The sequence below is a fragment of the Podarcis pityusensis genome (assembly GCF_964106645.2).
Source record: "Podarcis pityusensis genome assembly, chromosome: 13".
Classification (NCBI taxonomy): Eukaryota; Metazoa; Chordata; class Lepidosauria; order Squamata; family Lacertidae; genus Podarcis; species Podarcis pityusensis.
The window spans coordinates 26,446,270-26,463,103 of NC_138038.1; the positions used below are offsets into that span (position 1 = coordinate 26,446,270).

The following is a 16,834-nucleotide window of genomic DNA, read 5'->3' on the forward strand; positions in this document are numbered from 1 at the left end:
ACAGCTTCCAACATATATAAAAACAGAATAAAACATTAAACACTAAAAAAGATAAATCTGTATACAGGGCTGCCTTCAGATGTCTCCTGAAGGTTGTATAGTCACTTATCTCCTTGGCTCGGGGGTTGCATAACTCCATACCCTCCAATATTTATCCGGTGAAAATAGGGACATCCTAAGGAAAAGCGGTGCATTCTGGGATCATATCAGAAACTGGAACAGCTTCTGTAAATCTGGGACTATCCCTGGAAAAAAGGGACACATGGAGGGTCTGGTGGTATTGTTTTGAAAAATACAAACTGGGAATCTTGCCTTTGAAAGAGGACGTGCAGATGAGAGCACACACCTGTGGTCTGAAATGGAGCAGTTGAGGCAGTTTGTTTATCCCCCCCCCTCAAAAATAAACAAATAACCTTTTCATACATACAGGCCATCATGACAGACATGTTGGTCACTAATCAATAATACACCTTATCAGGGTTTGCCCCCCTCCTCCACCACCAACCACCCCATTAACTGTTGACCTCTAATAACTGGAGCAGAGCCTTCCCTTCTCCCAAGCACACATTCTTATCAGCTTCCCCTGATTTAAAAGCATTCTTGCACTTCTGTATTTGGAAAGATGCTCCCTTCTCTCTCTCTCTCTCTCTCGCCTTGGTCTTTAAATGGGTTTGTGCTTTAAAAATAGAATAAGGACTTGGCAGGGGACTATCAGTGTGTCCTTTTCTGGATGGAGAGGCAAACTGTATTTTGTTTATTTGGGTGGCAGGTGAGTCGGGAGAGCGAGAGCGGTTGTCTCCAAAGGCCATGAAATAAACCATAAAAAGATAATCCTGGCAGATTAGCACATACACAACCAAGCGCACAACCTTCTAGGTGGTAACTGCCTGCTCTGTGTGCTGTTCCTCTCCCCCCCCCCCATTTTCTTTTTAAAGCATTCCCCTCCACGTGGGACCACTTCCTAACATAACAGCACAAACCTCTCCAACGTGACCAAAGGTCAGAGCATCCAGCAGGTGGAAAGTGGTGTGGATGGCAGAGGAAACAGGAGACTTCTGGTCTGGGTGAAGCAGTCCTGCTGATTTCTCTGAAACTCAGCCTGCAGGTTGCAGCCTATTTTCCCTCATCAACCCAAAGGGTTGCGGGGGAAGAAAGTTACAAACTGCAGCAAAATGAACTAACATGTATCACCCTCTTGTCCAAGGATCTCATTTATTAAAAGGTAAAGGGACCTCTGACAGTTAAGTCCAGTCGCGAACGACTCTGGGGTTGCGGCGCTCCTCTCGCTTTACAGGCTGAGGGAGCAGCCATTTGTCCGCTCCGCAGACAGTTTTTCCAGGACATGTGGCCAGCATGACTAAGCCGCTTCTGGCGCAACGGAACAGCACACGGGAGCAGCACACGGGAACTCTGTTTACTTTCCCACAGGAGCGGTACCTATTTATCTACTTGCACTTTGATGTGCTTTTGAATTGCTAGGTTGGCAGGAGCTGGGACCGAGCAAAGGGAGCTGACCCCGTCGCGGGGATTCGAACAGCTGACCTTTTGATCGGCAAGCCCAAGTCTCAGTGGTTTAGACCACAGCGCCACCTGCATCCTTCTCGTTTACAGTGGTACCTCAGGTTACATACGCTTCAGGTTACATACACTTCAGGTTACCGACTCCGCTAACTCAGAAATATTACCTCAGGTTAAGAACTTTGCTTCAGGATGAGAACAGAAATCGTGCAGCGGTAGTGCAGCGGCAGCAGGAGGCCCCATTAGCTAAAGTGGTGCTTCAGGTTAAGAACAGTTTCAGGTTAAGAACGGACCTCCGGAACGAATTAAGTTCTTAACCCATGGTACCACTGTATTAGGTATGGGGAATATTAACTATGAATAAGATATTCAGCTAAGATAGGGTTGCTGTATTTCAAAAAGTAAAAACCAGGACCCCCCAAAGTTGACTTGCCTAAGATCCAGGACAAAGTGCCACTTTTGGGAGATTCCTCCCAGACTTCAATTCCACCTTTGAAATCCCAGTAATGTCCCCCTAGTTAAGATAAGACGGGTGGTGCAAGGGTACAGTCAATCCCACATTTAATGATGGTTTAATAGGAAAAAAATGGCAGCCAGTGCTGCCAAAACTCATGGTTGTCTTGCACCAGTAATGTGGGGAGATAGGGTGGATAACTTTTTAACACTATACATTTATATTCTAGTTTTCTTCTTTTATAGAACCCAAAGTGGCATCAGTGTGTTTTTCCAGGCATGTAGTTCTCAGGCAAACACCCATCCAAGGCACAGATCTGCTTAGCTTCAGCAAGGTGGCAACCTTCTGTGCCTTCAGCCCATACCATGGGAACAGCTGCAGGAGGCTGGTGTGTGTGTGTGTGTGTGTGTGTGTGTGTGTGTGTGTGAGACACTGCATAACTCTCCCTGCCTCCCACTGCCCATTAACTCACCTCCTCTCCCAACTTTGGGAGAGAATACTCTCAGAGGAATTTGCGAGAGGAAATTGGTGGGGTGGGATTAAATACGTTCTCCTCTAAGGGGGATGCACATTTGCCATGCCCCAGTAAAAGCAGGATTAGGAATGGGCATAAAGGTATTGCTCTGCTCCTGGGTGCCATGCATTTGTCAGCCTACTATGCCATGTTTTAGACGGCCTGCTATGCTGCAGGTGGTGAAGCTCATTTTGTAAAGTATGTAAAGTATGAGGACAATGTTACAGGAGAACTACAGGGATTGGGAAGGGGAGGGTATCTTTAACAACAACACCACATACAGCTTTTAAAACCAATGCAGAATCAGGCCCATGGCCCTTGTAGTCCAGAACAGTAGTCCTATTCTCACAGTGGCCAACCAGATGCCAGTTTTTATGTTGCATTCTGGTACACTGCTTCCATTTTAAAAGTATTGAGGTTATGAAGTGCTTTTCTTTCCCATTACATATTTTCCTAAGGATGTCGTCATGCTGCAGTCTGTGTGGCCGCCAGCAGGTGCTGCTGTGAACTGCAGCGTGGTGAAAAACTGGGCTCTGCTGGGCCATTGCAACAGCATCAGAGGAAAGGAGGGAACTGGAGGCCAGTGAGGAGGAAAACAGGTGGCCCAAGTCTGCAAGCAGAAGTTTGGCGAGATGTAAAGGATAAGGATAAGGGTGGCTTTGGCAGAGATGGGGCAGGTGGTGAGCAAAGCGAGCAGGGGCATTTTTTGTTGTTGTTGTTATTATTTTTTACTTGTTTGATTTATATAACGTCCTTTATCAAAAGATCCTGAGGTGGTATACAACATTAAAAACACATTACAGAACATCAAAGATAATAACATAGTAAAAAGCATACTGACGGACAGCCTAATAATGAAATAATCACCATCATAACAGTCCTTTCCCCCACACTGTTAGAGGCCATAGGTTATTTAATAGCCATAGGCCTGGGTAAAGAGGAATGTTTTTGCCCGGTGCTGTAAGAAATGTAAAGATGGTGCCAGGTGAATCTTTTTGGGGAGAGCATTCCACAATCGGGGCAACAGCACAGAAAAGGTGGTATGAAATGGGTAATCTATGGTATGTATTTTTGTGTTTTTAAATTGTAAACTGCCCTGTGATCCTCAGATGAAAGGCAGTATAGAAAATATAGCAATAATAATAATGATGTTATTTATGTAGATCTGTACAGGATAGCAAAATATCAGACTTCCACTTTTAATAATAATAGCAATAAGATAAATAAAGCAGAGCAGACCTATTCTCTCTCAACAGTACTGGCTGACAGACCTTCTCCCATCCAAGTACAGTGGTACCTCGGGTTAAGAACTTAATTTGTTCCGGAGGTCCGTTCTTAACCTGAAACTGTTCTTAACCTGAAGCACCACTTTAGCTAATGAGGCCTCCTGCTGCCACTACGCTGCTGCCGCATGATTTCTGTTCTCATCCTGAAGCAAAGTTCTTAACCCGAGGTACTATTTCTGGGTTAGCAGAGTCTGTAACCTGAAGTGTCTGTAACCTGAAGCATCTGTAACCCGAGGTGCCACTGTACTAAGCAGAGAGGTCCTTGCTTTGCTTCTGAGATCAGACAATTTGGGAGAGTTCAGGATGGTCTGGCAGTAGGGGGGCTGACAGATCTTCATAGACAAACCCACAAACTCTCCAGGCCAAACAGAAACTGAGGCTGCATCTGCTTTTCCTTCCCCATCCATTTGGGAAAAACATTGCTTGCCCATTGCAGATAGCATACAGAGCGGCTCACGTTGAACAGACCCAACGTGCAAGGGGGAGGGGGAGGCAGCTGTAGACTGGGTTGAGTGAAGCATCAATGTGAGGCTTACCAGCACACTTGTGTCCCAGGGGGACTATAACTTGGCTTGCTGTTCCTACAAGGCCCCTAGCCAAAAAAACAGAGGAGTAGCTATTTGTTTTCCCATAGTGAGGATCATAATATGCTGACCTTTGCTCAGGGCCAAGAAGGGAGTGAGACTGTTAAGGCTTAGGCAGTTGGGAAAAACAAACAAAAAACACACGCTTATTGCCATTTTGTTATTTACACAAAGATTTATACCTTGCTTTCCCCACTACAAAAAAAGAGTTGCTCAAGGCGGCTTATAAAATATAAAAGGCATACCAAAAAACAGCAATCCATTGGTAAAAACACAAATGCAGCACAGAGCAAGAAAACAATAAACCCAGGCTGACAAATTAAATTAAATTAAACTGAGCCGCAGCAGAACCAAAAGCCACTGGGAAAAGAAAGCTTTTATTTGTTGGTAGAACACAGAGAAGTCTTGGGGCAAGGAGTTCCACATGCAAAGGATCACCAGCTGTGCCTCAGAAGGCAATGGGCCAGCAGGAAAGAGAGGTTTTAGCCCTCCCCACTTGCCTTTTTGTGGGGGGGGGGGGTCAAAGGAGAGCACGTTGCCATCCCTTCCGACTGCGCCCTACCAAATCGGACTGAGTTTCCATCTAGCTCCCCGCAGGATGCTCTAAGATACTCCAAGCCCTTCATCATTTTACAGCGTGATCCTATGCAAATCTGCTCAGAAGTAAGTCCCTCTGAGGCCAATGAGACTTTCTCTGAGGTGGTATGTTGGATTGCAGGTTTAGTTGAACATTACACAGTTGTGTTGTGTTCTTTTAAAAAGCATACAGTGGTGCCTCGCAAGACGAAATTAATTCGTTCTGCGAGTTTTTTCGTCTTGCGAGTTTTTTCGTCTTGCAAAGCACGGTTTCAATTTTTTCAAAAAAGTCTTCAAAAACCTCAAAAAAGGCTACCACACTGCGTGCTATGAGTTGCTCCTCGAAGTCAAGTCGCAACTGCACCTCTTCAAGCAATGCACCCTGTATTACTGTAACGGTTTTAAAAAAAGGAAACAAACTTGCAAGACGTTTCCGTTTTGCGAAGCAAGCCCATAGGGAAATTCGTCTCGCAAAGCAACTCAAAAAACCAAAAACTCTTTCATCTTGCGAGTTTTTCGTCTTGCATTCGTCTTGCGAGGTACCACTGTACTATCTAGCTCTATGATATGGGTAGATGATATTCCAAAAGTGGCTGCACCAACGTATTCATATAAAGGTATTATGTGACTTGACCCTGGATAGCTCAGTTGGTAGAGGATGAGATTCTTAAGCTCAGAGTGGTGGGTTTGAGCCCCATGTTGGCAGAAAAATTTCTGCTTTTGCAGGGGGTTGGACTAGGTGACCCTCGTGGTACCCCTTGCAACTTGACAGTTCAGTGATTCTGTTTTCAATCTCTTCAATTCAAAACCAGGGTGCAACAGTTAACGTGGGCATCTGTGCACACAGGCAGGAAAATCCCTTCCAAGAGGCCCGAGATTCCTGCGAAAGGTGTAAAACCACAGAAACCTTGACAAGGAAGAACAAAATCATCACAGGGAAAGTTGTTAAATGAGCTGGAGGTTTGGGGGGGGGGGGGAGAGAGAAGAAGACTCATTAATTACCTAGCAGTTCTCAGCTGTCAGAAAGGATAGTGACAGGAAGAGATATATGTGTTTGCATGTCTCTGCTAAGAGGGACAAGTAGAGTAGTTTCCAATATTTCTTGCCAACCTCTAGGCTGGATGCTTGAAACCTGCGATCCAGACTCCAGGATAAAGGCCATCCTGGGTCCATCGCATGCTTGGGATATTGTGGGGAAGGAGAAGAAAGGGAGAAATTTCCTCAGCCGGGCCTTTTGTTTCCCGCAAACGGAGACTCTGCTATTTAGAAACAGGAGCCAGGGGGATTAGCGGCAGGGACAGCAGCAATCCCTGTCACCAGGCTCCGGGCGGCTTGTATATCAGGGACAGGTTGTACACAGAGAGATTGGAGAGAAGAGGGTGATGAAAGGAGAACAGGTGGCCTGGAAGCACACACAAAAATGGACAGGGAAAAGGAGGAGGAGAGAAAACAACCCTTCTTGTAGAAAGGGCAGAAAAAAACATTTCATAGGCAGGCATGGCCAGTGGGCAACATTTATGTATGTAGTTTGCCATGGACATCCACAGGATTATTATTTTTGCAGGTGTGGTAGAGAAAGCAAATACTCTAGGGCTGTTGTTGTTGTTTAGTTGTGTTGGACTCTTCGTGACCCCATGGATCAGAGCATGCCAGGCACTCCTGTCATCCACTGCCTCCCGCAGTTTGGTCAAACTCATGTTAGTAGCTTCTATAACACCGCCCAACCATCTCGTCCTCTGTCATTCCCTTCTCCTTGTGCCCTCAATCTTTCCCAGCTTCCCAGGGAATCTTCTCTTCTCATGAGGTTGCCATATTTCAAAAAGTGAAAATCCAAACTTGTCTAAGTTAAGCTTTCTTTCTTTTTCTTTTTGCAAAATCTCAATAAAATAAAATAAAATAAAAATGAAGCTTTTGAGCTATTTTTAAGGAAAATCAAAATCAACACTTCCAGAAATAAAAATAATATCCACACTTCCAACATGGGTTGCCATGATTTTCCGTGATTTTTGGAAATTCCACCCAGATGCTATTTCTGACGGACAAATCCTGGATATATGAGCAAACATACATAAATGAAAGGTGGGAACAGGCAAGCTTCTCTCAAAACAAAAGAGAGGGATACCTGCCTACACCTTTTGCCTTGCATCTCTGGTTCTACAACTGCTTAACATGTACAGAGTGGTACCTCTGGTTATGAACTTAATTCGTTCTGTAGGTTCGTTCTTAACCTGAAGTACTACTTTGGCTAATGGGGCCTCCCGCGGCTGCCACACGATTTCTGTTCTCATCCTGAGGTAAAGTTCTTAACATGAGGTACTACTTCTGGGTTAGTGGAGTCTGTAACCCGAAGTGTTTGTAACCCGAGGTACCACTTTACTCGCTTTTCAAAGTGAAAGCTGGGAACCTGGGGCTTATGCTTCATCCGGGGGGTTACCCCCCCATTTTTATGCCTATGTTGTGTACATTAAACCCACTTCTAACAACCTCCTGCCCTGCCCTCCTCTTTCACACAGAGTAGGGTTGCCATACATCCTGAATTTCCCATACATAGTCGGAATATGGCAGTCAGAAACAGTTTCCGGGTGGAAATCAGTTCAATATCTGGGAAAATCCAGACATATGGCGACCCATGTCGGAAGTCTAGATTTTAGTGATTTTCCTTAAAAATAGCTTTTAAAATTCCCTCTTTTTTTGGGGGGGGGGAAGATTTTTGGGAGGGAAAAAAAGTTGAACAACTTCAGGCAAAACTAAAAAAATCTCAACAGCCTCGGCCCCAAAAACACAGAGCATCAGGGTAACTCAGTTTCTGTGCCAAACACCCAAACCTGTGAGCTGTATAAATCATGCAGATTAAGCTAATTGGCCTTTATTAGCATATTTTGCTGAATATATCCAGCTACTCCTGTCTGCTAATAATTGGTGGGTGGGGTGGGATAGTTTGTACAGTGCATCAGAGTGGGAACAACAGCCTGCCCCTTTTTAAACCACACTAAGACCTATAAATAATTTTTTAAAAGCAAACATGTGGACGGCAAGTCTAGACTCTCAATGTGCTCCATTGTAGGCTGAAATTCCACATTCTGGTGCGTGTGCAGCAGAACTGCAGAAGGAGCCTCTCCACACCCTCAGCCTTATGACCAGAAGTTTGTACACTCAGCGCTGAAGAAATCTGAAGTGAATTCAGCTAAAACGAGTTTGCGAGTCCTCTGTGTCATATACGTAATTTATTATACTCCATGGAAAGCCTCATAGCTAACTAAAGTTCAGCTCATAAAGGGAAGAAAGAGTCTCAAAGATATCTTTCTATTATCTCAGCCTCTGGCCCTGCCATAGGCAAGAGAAAACGCCCTGGAAAAATATGGAGATATTATTGTTCATCACCCTGAGTATGTTTGATATTTTATCGTGTTTTTAATATTCTGTTGGGAGCCGCCCAGAGTGGCTGGGGAACCCAGCCAGATGGGCAGGGTATTATTATTGTTATTGTTATTGTTATTGTTATTCTGAGTCTTGAGTGGCAAAGCCTAAAGTAAAGGTATCAAGGCAGTGTGTGGGAAAGCCCCACATTTTTGGCCATGGAGAACATTTCAGTTCTATGTTTTGGTTTAAGTTTTCCTTCCAAATGTTCCCCTCATGTTTTATAGAAAACTACAGACTGAGCATCGTGAGAAACGGTGCTATTTGTTAACTCGTGACATTAATACAGAAGAAAAAGGGCAAAGCATGAACAGGAAATGGGGGTGCAAGTTCTTTGTGTCAAAGGGAGTTTCCAACAGGTTTGTGGTTCAGTAGTCTACTCTGAATACATTCGTTCTTCCATCCATAGGTTGAGTTGCATCCGCCTCTTCGCACTTTCTTCAGTGTCTGCCTCACTTCCGTCTTCTCCTTGGCTTATTCTCCGTCTACGCCCTCCTCCATCTCTTCCTGAGCTTCGTTGCTCATTGTGACCAAGACAGGACCAGGTGTTGTAGGTCCTCCATCACTGGAAGAGCCATCGTCCTCTTCATCCTCCATGGGGTAGAAGTGCCGAGCCGCTGACAGGAATTCATCTCCCACATCAAGGAGAAGCAGCCTGTCCTAGGGGAGGAAAGGTGACAAAAATAAAGAAAAAAGGTGATAGTGTTGGGGTCCACTGAGACCCCACAATAGAGCTGGTCTAAGACACCTGAAGTAGAAAATTTAAAAATGATGCCCACACCAAGCCAGGAGTAAATATCGGATTCAATTATATTTTACCTCACGGTAATTGTGAGGTAAAATAATGGAAGGAGGAAGAGTGGCAATCCTTGGGTCACCAGAGGGGTCAGGGATCCCCCAAATCTTTAAGCAAACAAAAAAGTAATTGTTGCCAACTGCCTCTACCCCGCTTTTAAAAGACAGAGGATGTGTGGGAAACACATATAAAACAAACTGAAGAAATGGTCCCTGTTTGGGGCAGGGGCCAAAGTACTTCAAGGAGCCTCTGTCACGAGGGAGATTCCCAGGTTCTTAGTAGCACAGGCCTAATACTGAATGGGTAGGGTTGGAGTATGTAATTAACTACAAAGATACAAGTATCTGGTAATAAAATGTAAATTAGATTTATTAAAGGAAGTCTGAGTCTAAAAGCATTCAAAAGGGGGAAACGGAGATAAAGTGATTTATTGTTGTTCTGCTCTGACTGTTTTCTAGCTTAGGAGACATCCACCCTTTGTTGTAGAAAATAGTTCCCAACAAACTATTTGGCCGAAGAAGAAGACGACGACTGGAGCTGGCACACCCTTTATTTAATTATTGCAAATAAAGAACAAAGCATTCTTCTTCCCATCATCATCATCATCAATATACTGCCCTATACCCAGAGGTTTCAGGGTGGTTCATAAAACAAAATCAAAATATAAAACCACAAAATATATAATCAAAATTGAAACAACCTATAACCCCCCCAAACCCCACATTTTAAAAGGGCATAGTATGCCAATGAAATCAACCAAAGTCCTGTTCCAGACAAAGGAAAAGATTAAACTGAGATCTTTCTCCCTCAAAGCAAGAGAACTGACTAACCAAGCAAACGCCACATATTTTTAGCCATTAACAAGTCTACCTGCAGAAGGGGGAGAATTTCAAAAGGATTGCTTTGTCCTAAAGGCATCACCCTCTATGTTGAACGGAAAACTTGGCATCACACTCCCAACACTAGGAGGAGGGGAAACGTCACCCTTAACTTGGAGGACAAAGGAAAAAATATTTGGGAGAGGGTGGCAAGATATTAAAGGATTCGTAAGGCCAATCAGCACATTAGAAGGAGTCGACTCACAGAGGCTTCATGACACTGGAAGCAGTTATTTGAAAACCACAATCAGGAGGAGCTTGCTTGCTGCTCCTACCTCCATGGTGGCTTCTATGCCGCTGTGGGTTAGGCCCACAGCTTCTGTCCCTGCGGTGATGTACTGCGCAGACAAGCACATGCCCCAACAGAAGTTTCTACCAAATCCTTCCTCTACTTACAATGACAAAGAGGTATCTCTCCGGTGGACCACCACGATGCCAGCCAAAAATGGTTGTCTGCTCGGCCAGGGCAGTGTGGATCCTGCGGGCCTCTTGAGGATTGCGAAGGGATTCATATGAGGTGCTGGACGTGACAGTGAGGAGCCCATCTGCTTCAGCTTTGAATCCTACATTGGGAAGAGATCATTTATGCCCATATCTAGTCCCAAAACCAACTCAATAAATAATAACAAGAGCAGCCCTGTTGGATAGGAATGGAACCCAGTATCCTGCTCTCACAGTGGCCAAGGATATGTAAATAATAGTCTTCACCCCTCCAAAGTCAACAGGGAGAAGGCTCTAGTAGTTTTTAGTTGTGGAACACTAAAACCAAACTTGAGAGAAACTGATTCAAGAATTTGGTCAAGTTGCAGGATTTAAGTTGAATAAGTTAAAGACCAAGGTTTTAGAGAAAAATTTAACACCAATAGAGAGAGAGAGGTTTCAGAATGAGACAGGTTTAACAGTGGTTAAGAAAGTTAAATATTTGGGGATTAACTTGACAACAAAAAATGGGAACTTATTCAAAGATAACTATGAAAGATGTTGGGCTGAAGTGAAAAAAGACTTAGAAATTTGGTCAAACTTGAAGCTTTCACTGCTGGGTCGTATTGCTGCTGTAAAAATGAATGTATTGCCTAGAATGCTGTTTTTGTTTCAAACATTGCAAATTGTGGACAAAATGGACTGTTTCAAGAGGTGGCAGAGAGATATTTCTAGATTTGTCTGGCAGGGCAAGAAGCCCAGAATAAAATTTAAAATACTAACAGATGCAAAGGATAGAGGTGGATTTGCCCTGCCAGACCTTAAACTTTACTATGAATCAGCAGCTTTCTGCTGGTTGAAAGAATGGCTGCTTCTCGAAAACACTGACATTTTGGATCTAGAAGGTTTTAACAATGTATTTGGATGGCATGCATATTTGTGGTATGACAAGGTCAAAGCGCATAAAGCATTTAAAAACCATATTGTCAGGAAAGCATTGTTTAATGTTTGGATAAGATACAAGGATTTATTGGAAAACAAAACTCCAAGGTGGCTGTCACCAATGGAAGCGAAAGCCTTGAAAAAGCTCAATATGGAGGTCAAATGGCCAAAATATTGGGAAATTTTGGAACAAGATGGAGATAGATTGAAATTGCAGAGTTTTGAAAAACTAAAAAACAAAGTGCGAGACTGGCTTCATTATTATCAGATAATGGAGGCATACAATTTGGATAAGAAAATTGGCTTCCAGGTGGAAAAATCAAAATTAGAAACTGAACTGTTAGAACCCAAAACTAAGAATTTGTCAAGAATGTATAACTTGCTGCTGAAATGGAATACTCAGGATGAAACGGTGAAATCTGCTATGATTAAATGGGCACAAGATGTTGGACATAACATCATGTTTGCTGACTGGGAACAGTTATGGACCACAGGTATGAAGTTTACGGCATGCAATGCCTTAAGAGAGAATATTATGAAAATGATATACAGGTGGTACATGACACCAGTCAAGCTTGCAAAAATCTACCATTTGCCTGATAATAAATGTTGGAAATGTAAAGAAACTGAAGGTACATTTTTTCACCTTTGGTGGACGTGCCCAAGGATTAAGGCTTTCTGGGAGATGATATATAATGAATTAAAAAAGGTATTTAAATATACCTTCTTGAAGAAACCAGAGGCCTTTCTCCTGGGCATAGTCGGCCAATCGGTGTTAAAAAAGGATAGAACTTTATGTATGCTACAACAGCAGCAAGAATACTTATCGCAAAGTATTGGAAGACACAAGAGCTACCCACACTGGAGGAATGGCAGATGAAAATGATGGACTACATGGAATTGGCGGAAATGACTGGCAGAATACGTGACCAGGGAGAAGAGTCGGTGGAAGAAGATTGGAAGAAATTCAAAGATTATTTACAGAAACATTGCAAAATTAATGAATGTTAGAGTGATGTTGGATTGAAGTTAAGTGGCTTCTAGCTGTACAGGTTTTAAAGTTATAAATATATTAAGATTAGGGATTAGGATTAAAAAGGTTAAAAGAATGGAAAAATTGGTTTTAAATAGGTAAAAATCTAATATCATAATATATTAAGATTAAGGATTGGGATTAAAAAGGAGGGAAAGAAATTGCTGGACTAACAAATTGAATTGGAATACAAAAGAGGGAGGTATGAGGAAGTCCGGGAAACATGTAAATGTAAAAGAAGTCATGAAAAGACGGAATTGTTTTTAACTGTTTTTTCTTCTTTTTTTATCATTTTGTATTTTGTATTCTGTATTTTTCTTTTTTCTTCTTAAATTTCTCTTGTCTATTAATGTGATTTTATTTTTTTCTGAAATTTTAATAAATATTAATTAAAAAAATAAATAAAACCAAACTTGAGAGAAATGAAAGTGAGTAAGGATAATAGCTCTCCTAACACTCTCCAGTTTGGTCTGTGGTGGAAATCCCCCAAGAACACCGTACCCAAGACTTCTAGGATTTGCTTCCATCGGTCCTTCATCTTCCGACGGATCTGCCGGTGAGCGATGATGTCAAAGCTCAAGCGTCGGTATTCCTTTGTCAGGATAAAGGAGACCATCAAAAGAATGAACCACTAAGCTACGTTTTTCAGCAAAATGCCCACCGTCATGTAAAGTATGTGTGGAGAAAGGCCTATATATTACAGGGATCTCTAAAGGGCTGCTTTGTGTGTGCACCTACATGTGCATTAACACACTGCACCCCACTGAGGCCCCTATTCCTAAAGGTCATGCCACCCATGCAGATTGCGTCTATGTTGCATCACTCAATGGAAGCCATTACCCAACCCCACCTGCATAGCCCTATGCTGGTTTTTATTTGTGGGTCTAGAGTGTGACAGAAACTAGAAACCGGTTTATATTATTTTAATGCTTACATCAATGCATCACTGTGTTTGTGGGCACACATACACAATAATTCTTGTCTGTGGACATCCTTGTCTGGTACTTATTCCTCCAGATGAACCAACCATATCACTGTACGTGGGCAAATGTCTTGCAATTAAATTCTCCCCCAAACAAAAATATTCCGTGCGTGAGGACAACATACTTCTGATCCCCGGCGTGTTCTTGACCTTTTCTCCAGCAACATGTGGAGTTTATGATCATCATCCCGCTCCACGTGAGTCTTGTCCACTGGTTCATTCCACAAGTTGACAGCCTCTAATTCCCGTCGTTTCTGCAACTTGTTGAAATACTGAAGCGTGTCGCTGCAACAGAAAGGTTACAAACAAACAAACAGCATCACAATGGCTGCTCTTCAAACCGAGACAGGACTCCTAGGTCTACTTCTCACCAAGTAACTCAGTGGTAGAGCACATGCTCAATCTCTGACATCTGTGATTGTCCCCTGTCTGAAACCCTGGAGAACCTTTGCTGGTCATTGTCAGCCATACTGTGCTACATGGAGCAATGGTCTGGATCAACAGAAGGCAGCTTCCTAGGTACTGTATCTGGTATCTGGGCTTTATCACTTGGGATTGAAAGTGGGAGCTCACATGGGCAAATGCTTCTCACAACTTCCTCCATTTCTCCAACAAAAATAGGGAAGTCCAGTGTTATTTTTCTAGGAAAAGAAGTGCTGGAACTCACCATGAACACCTCCCTCGTTCTCTTAGACTGCAATGGAGTCCACCTGAGAGGGGCTGGCAAGTTCCAGCTGAAAAAAAGCCCCAGGAACATTCTATTCCATACCCTCCAACATTTCTCCAATGAAAATAGGAACGTTCTATGGAAAAGCGGGACATTCCGGGATCAAATCAGAAACCAGGACAGCTTCTGTAAATCCGAGATTGTCCATGAATAATGGGTCACTTGGAGGGTCTGTTCTCTGTACAAAAACAGTCCCTGCACAGAGACAGCTAGCATATTGAGGGAGAGGCATAGTTTTCTCCCTGACAAGCTAATTGTTTTCATGCATAGAAACAACATTTCTTTCATGTTGTGATTCCTGCAACTTCAGTCCAAAGCAGTACAGCCTGGGCACAGGTTTACCACTGCGGCGAGCGCAATGCATCTCTTTAGCCTGGTAGATACCAGGTTGGGACTGGAAACCTTGGATTTGAGCCTTGCTACATACATACACAGAGCCTAGGACTTGCCGATCAGAAGGTCACATCAAGTGCAAGTCAATAAATAGGTACTGCTCTGGTGGGAAGGTAAACGGTGTTTCCATGCGCTGCTCTGGTTTGCCAGAAGTGGCTTAGTCATGCTGGCCACATGACCCGGAAGCTGTACGCTGGCTCCCTCGGCCAATAAAGCGAGATGAGCGCCGCAACCCCAGATTCGGCCACGACTGGACCTAATGGTCAGGGGTCCCTTTACCTTTACGTACATTTATTCACAATAATTTTTCAGACTAAAAAGTCACCCTCAATTAAAGTAGACCAATTAATTAAAAGCTGATTAATGGAAGCATTTAATGTTGCAGCCCTAGAATTAAAGTGTGCATATAATTCAAGAGGGCTTTTGTGAAGGCACACACAAAGATAGTGACTCAAACAAAGCACTGTACATTGAAACAGTCGCTAAACTGTGAAAGCAAGAAAGGCGGAATCCTTTCATGATGAATCCTGTAAGTTACATAACCAAAACACCATTAGAGGAAGAGGGTTTTCAGCAGGCTTGGGGGAATGCTAAGATTTGCAAAAGTAGAACTGAAATATTTAGACACAGAACTCTAATGGAGGAAGGAAATGCCATCTGGTTGTTGGGAGTGGGGATGAAATGGAATATCCTGGGAAAGGGTGGGGTTGTCTGGCCAACTGGGGCCCTAAACAGCAATATTCTGTACTTCCCACCTCCAGAGAGATGGCTTCCAGAACTGCCAGCTTCTGTACAGCATCACTTTGAAAGCAGAACACACTTACCTTAATTTATGCCGTTGTCTGCCATTGCTTATTATAAATTTGGCAGAAGCTCGGGGCTTGCTAAATGAAAAAGCTGATTTGTAACACATACCCAACCACCAATGGATTCTTCTCCAGTTCTTCTTCTATATGACAACAGCAGCTGCAAACTTTGTACCAGAAATTCATCTCTCTCTCTTTCTTGCAACGTGTTGTAAATGTTAAGACAGGCTCGAGACCAGCATATTGAAACGCAATAAAAACCAAAGCTAAAACAGAAGATGGAGAGAAAATGGATGGGGCAGACGTAAGTCCAAGTAGTAAAGGAACTCTGCTTGGTGGGTGGGAAGGCAAAGAAGTTATATGAATTCTCTTTAAATATCATTTGCACATCATAAGCAGTGATCATGTGAGATTCTCCCCCTTCCGCCATAGCTTAAGGCCTTTAAAACAAACTGCAGAGTATGAAATAGTGTATTGTATGTTGGCTCCGTGTTGATATGGAATGAAAAGTAGGTTTGTTTTTCGTATCTTCAAGAAGCGAGACCGCAGGATTGGACGAGTTGCAAGACACTGTGGAGCCACGTGAAGCCAAAGGTGCAGAGGCACGGAAAGGCAGAACAGAACCCTGGCCTTGCTGTGGTATCCACTGGGAAAAATTCCGCCCTCTATTCCTTTTGCAACCAGCCCTTCCTCCGAGCAGCTCAGGGTAGCATAAATAGAGCCATCTCAGTTTATCCTCACAGCTACTTTGCAAGTTTTGTTACAGTGGGCAAGACAGTGGCTTGCACCCAAAGAGCTTCTTAATTGCCAAGTAGGTCGTTTGACCCTAGTAGGGCTGGTCCTGTCATTAGGCAGGGTGAGGTGACTGCTTCTGGCAGCTTATGCGAAAAGGCAGTGGTGCCACACAGCTCTTCTTCCTGAGCTCCCCAACCATTCCTTCTGTTGGAGAAGAGAGTTGTGTGTTGTGCATCTTGCCCTCTCCCTTTGTAACTGCCTTAGGGTCTGTGCTTTGCCCTGTTGTTAGTATTGAAGTAGGATTCAGTGGATGCGGGTGGCGCTGTGGTCTAAACCGCTTGAGCCTCTTGAGCTTGCCAACTGGAAGGTCGGCAGTTTGAATCCCCTCAATGGAGTGAGCTCATTGCTCTGTCCCAGCTCCTGCCAACCTAGGAGTTTGAAAGCACGCCAGTGCAAGTAGATAAATAGGTACTACTGTGGCAGGAAGGTAAACAGTGTTTCCATGAGCTCTGGTTTCCATCATGGTATTCCATTGCGCCAGAAGTGGTTTAGTCATGCTGGCCACATGACCCAGAAAGCTGTCTGTGGAAAAACGCCAGCTCCCTCGGCCTGAAAGCGAGATGAGCACTGCAACTCCATAGTCGCCTTTGACTGGACTTAACCGTCCAGGGGTCCTTTACCTTTCATTTTTACCTAGGATTCAGTGGCCAGCTCATTTGGCTACTAGAGGTGGAAAGAGCATGTGTATGGGTTATTTTGCCCATTGCCTCAGG

The 16,834-nt window shown here is 43.6% G+C and overlaps 1 protein-coding gene across 1 annotated transcript; it reads right to left on the reverse strand.

Annotated features, from left to right (window-relative positions):
* Positions 1-8,594: 8,594 nt before the first annotated feature.
* Positions 8,595-15,685, reverse strand: LOC308461428 (melanoregulin-like). The gene is made up of 5 exons (XM_080978367.1): positions 15,436-15,685; positions 13,526-13,685; positions 12,920-13,010; positions 10,420-10,586; positions 8,595-9,009 (listed from the first exon to the last, which is right to left on the reverse strand). Exons 1-5 carry the CDS (start codon positions 15,510-15,512, stop codon positions 8,824-8,826), a joined length of 681 nt encoding a protein of 226 aa, XP_080834493.1. The 5' UTR covers positions 15,513-15,685; the 3' UTR covers positions 8,595-8,823.
* Between the last annotated feature and the right edge of the window lie 1,149 nt (positions 15,686-16,834).

What these genes read in the sequence shown, in the direction of transcription:
- LOC308461428 (XM_080978367.1), bottom strand. Translation starts at nt 15,512, where the DNA reads ATGAATTTCTGGTACAAAGTTTGCAGCTGCTGTTGTCATATAGAAGAA. An exon ending in GCAAATCCTAGAAGTCTTGG is followed by an intron (nt 10,587 to 12,919) that starts GTACGGTGTTCT and finishes TTCCCAATGTAG; the next exon opens with GATTCAAAGCTGAAGCAGAT. An exon ending in AGAGATACCTCTTTGTCATT is followed by an intron (nt 9,010 to 10,419) that starts GTAAGTAGAGGA and finishes TTCCTCCCCTAG; the next exon opens with GACAGGCTGCTTCTCCTTGA.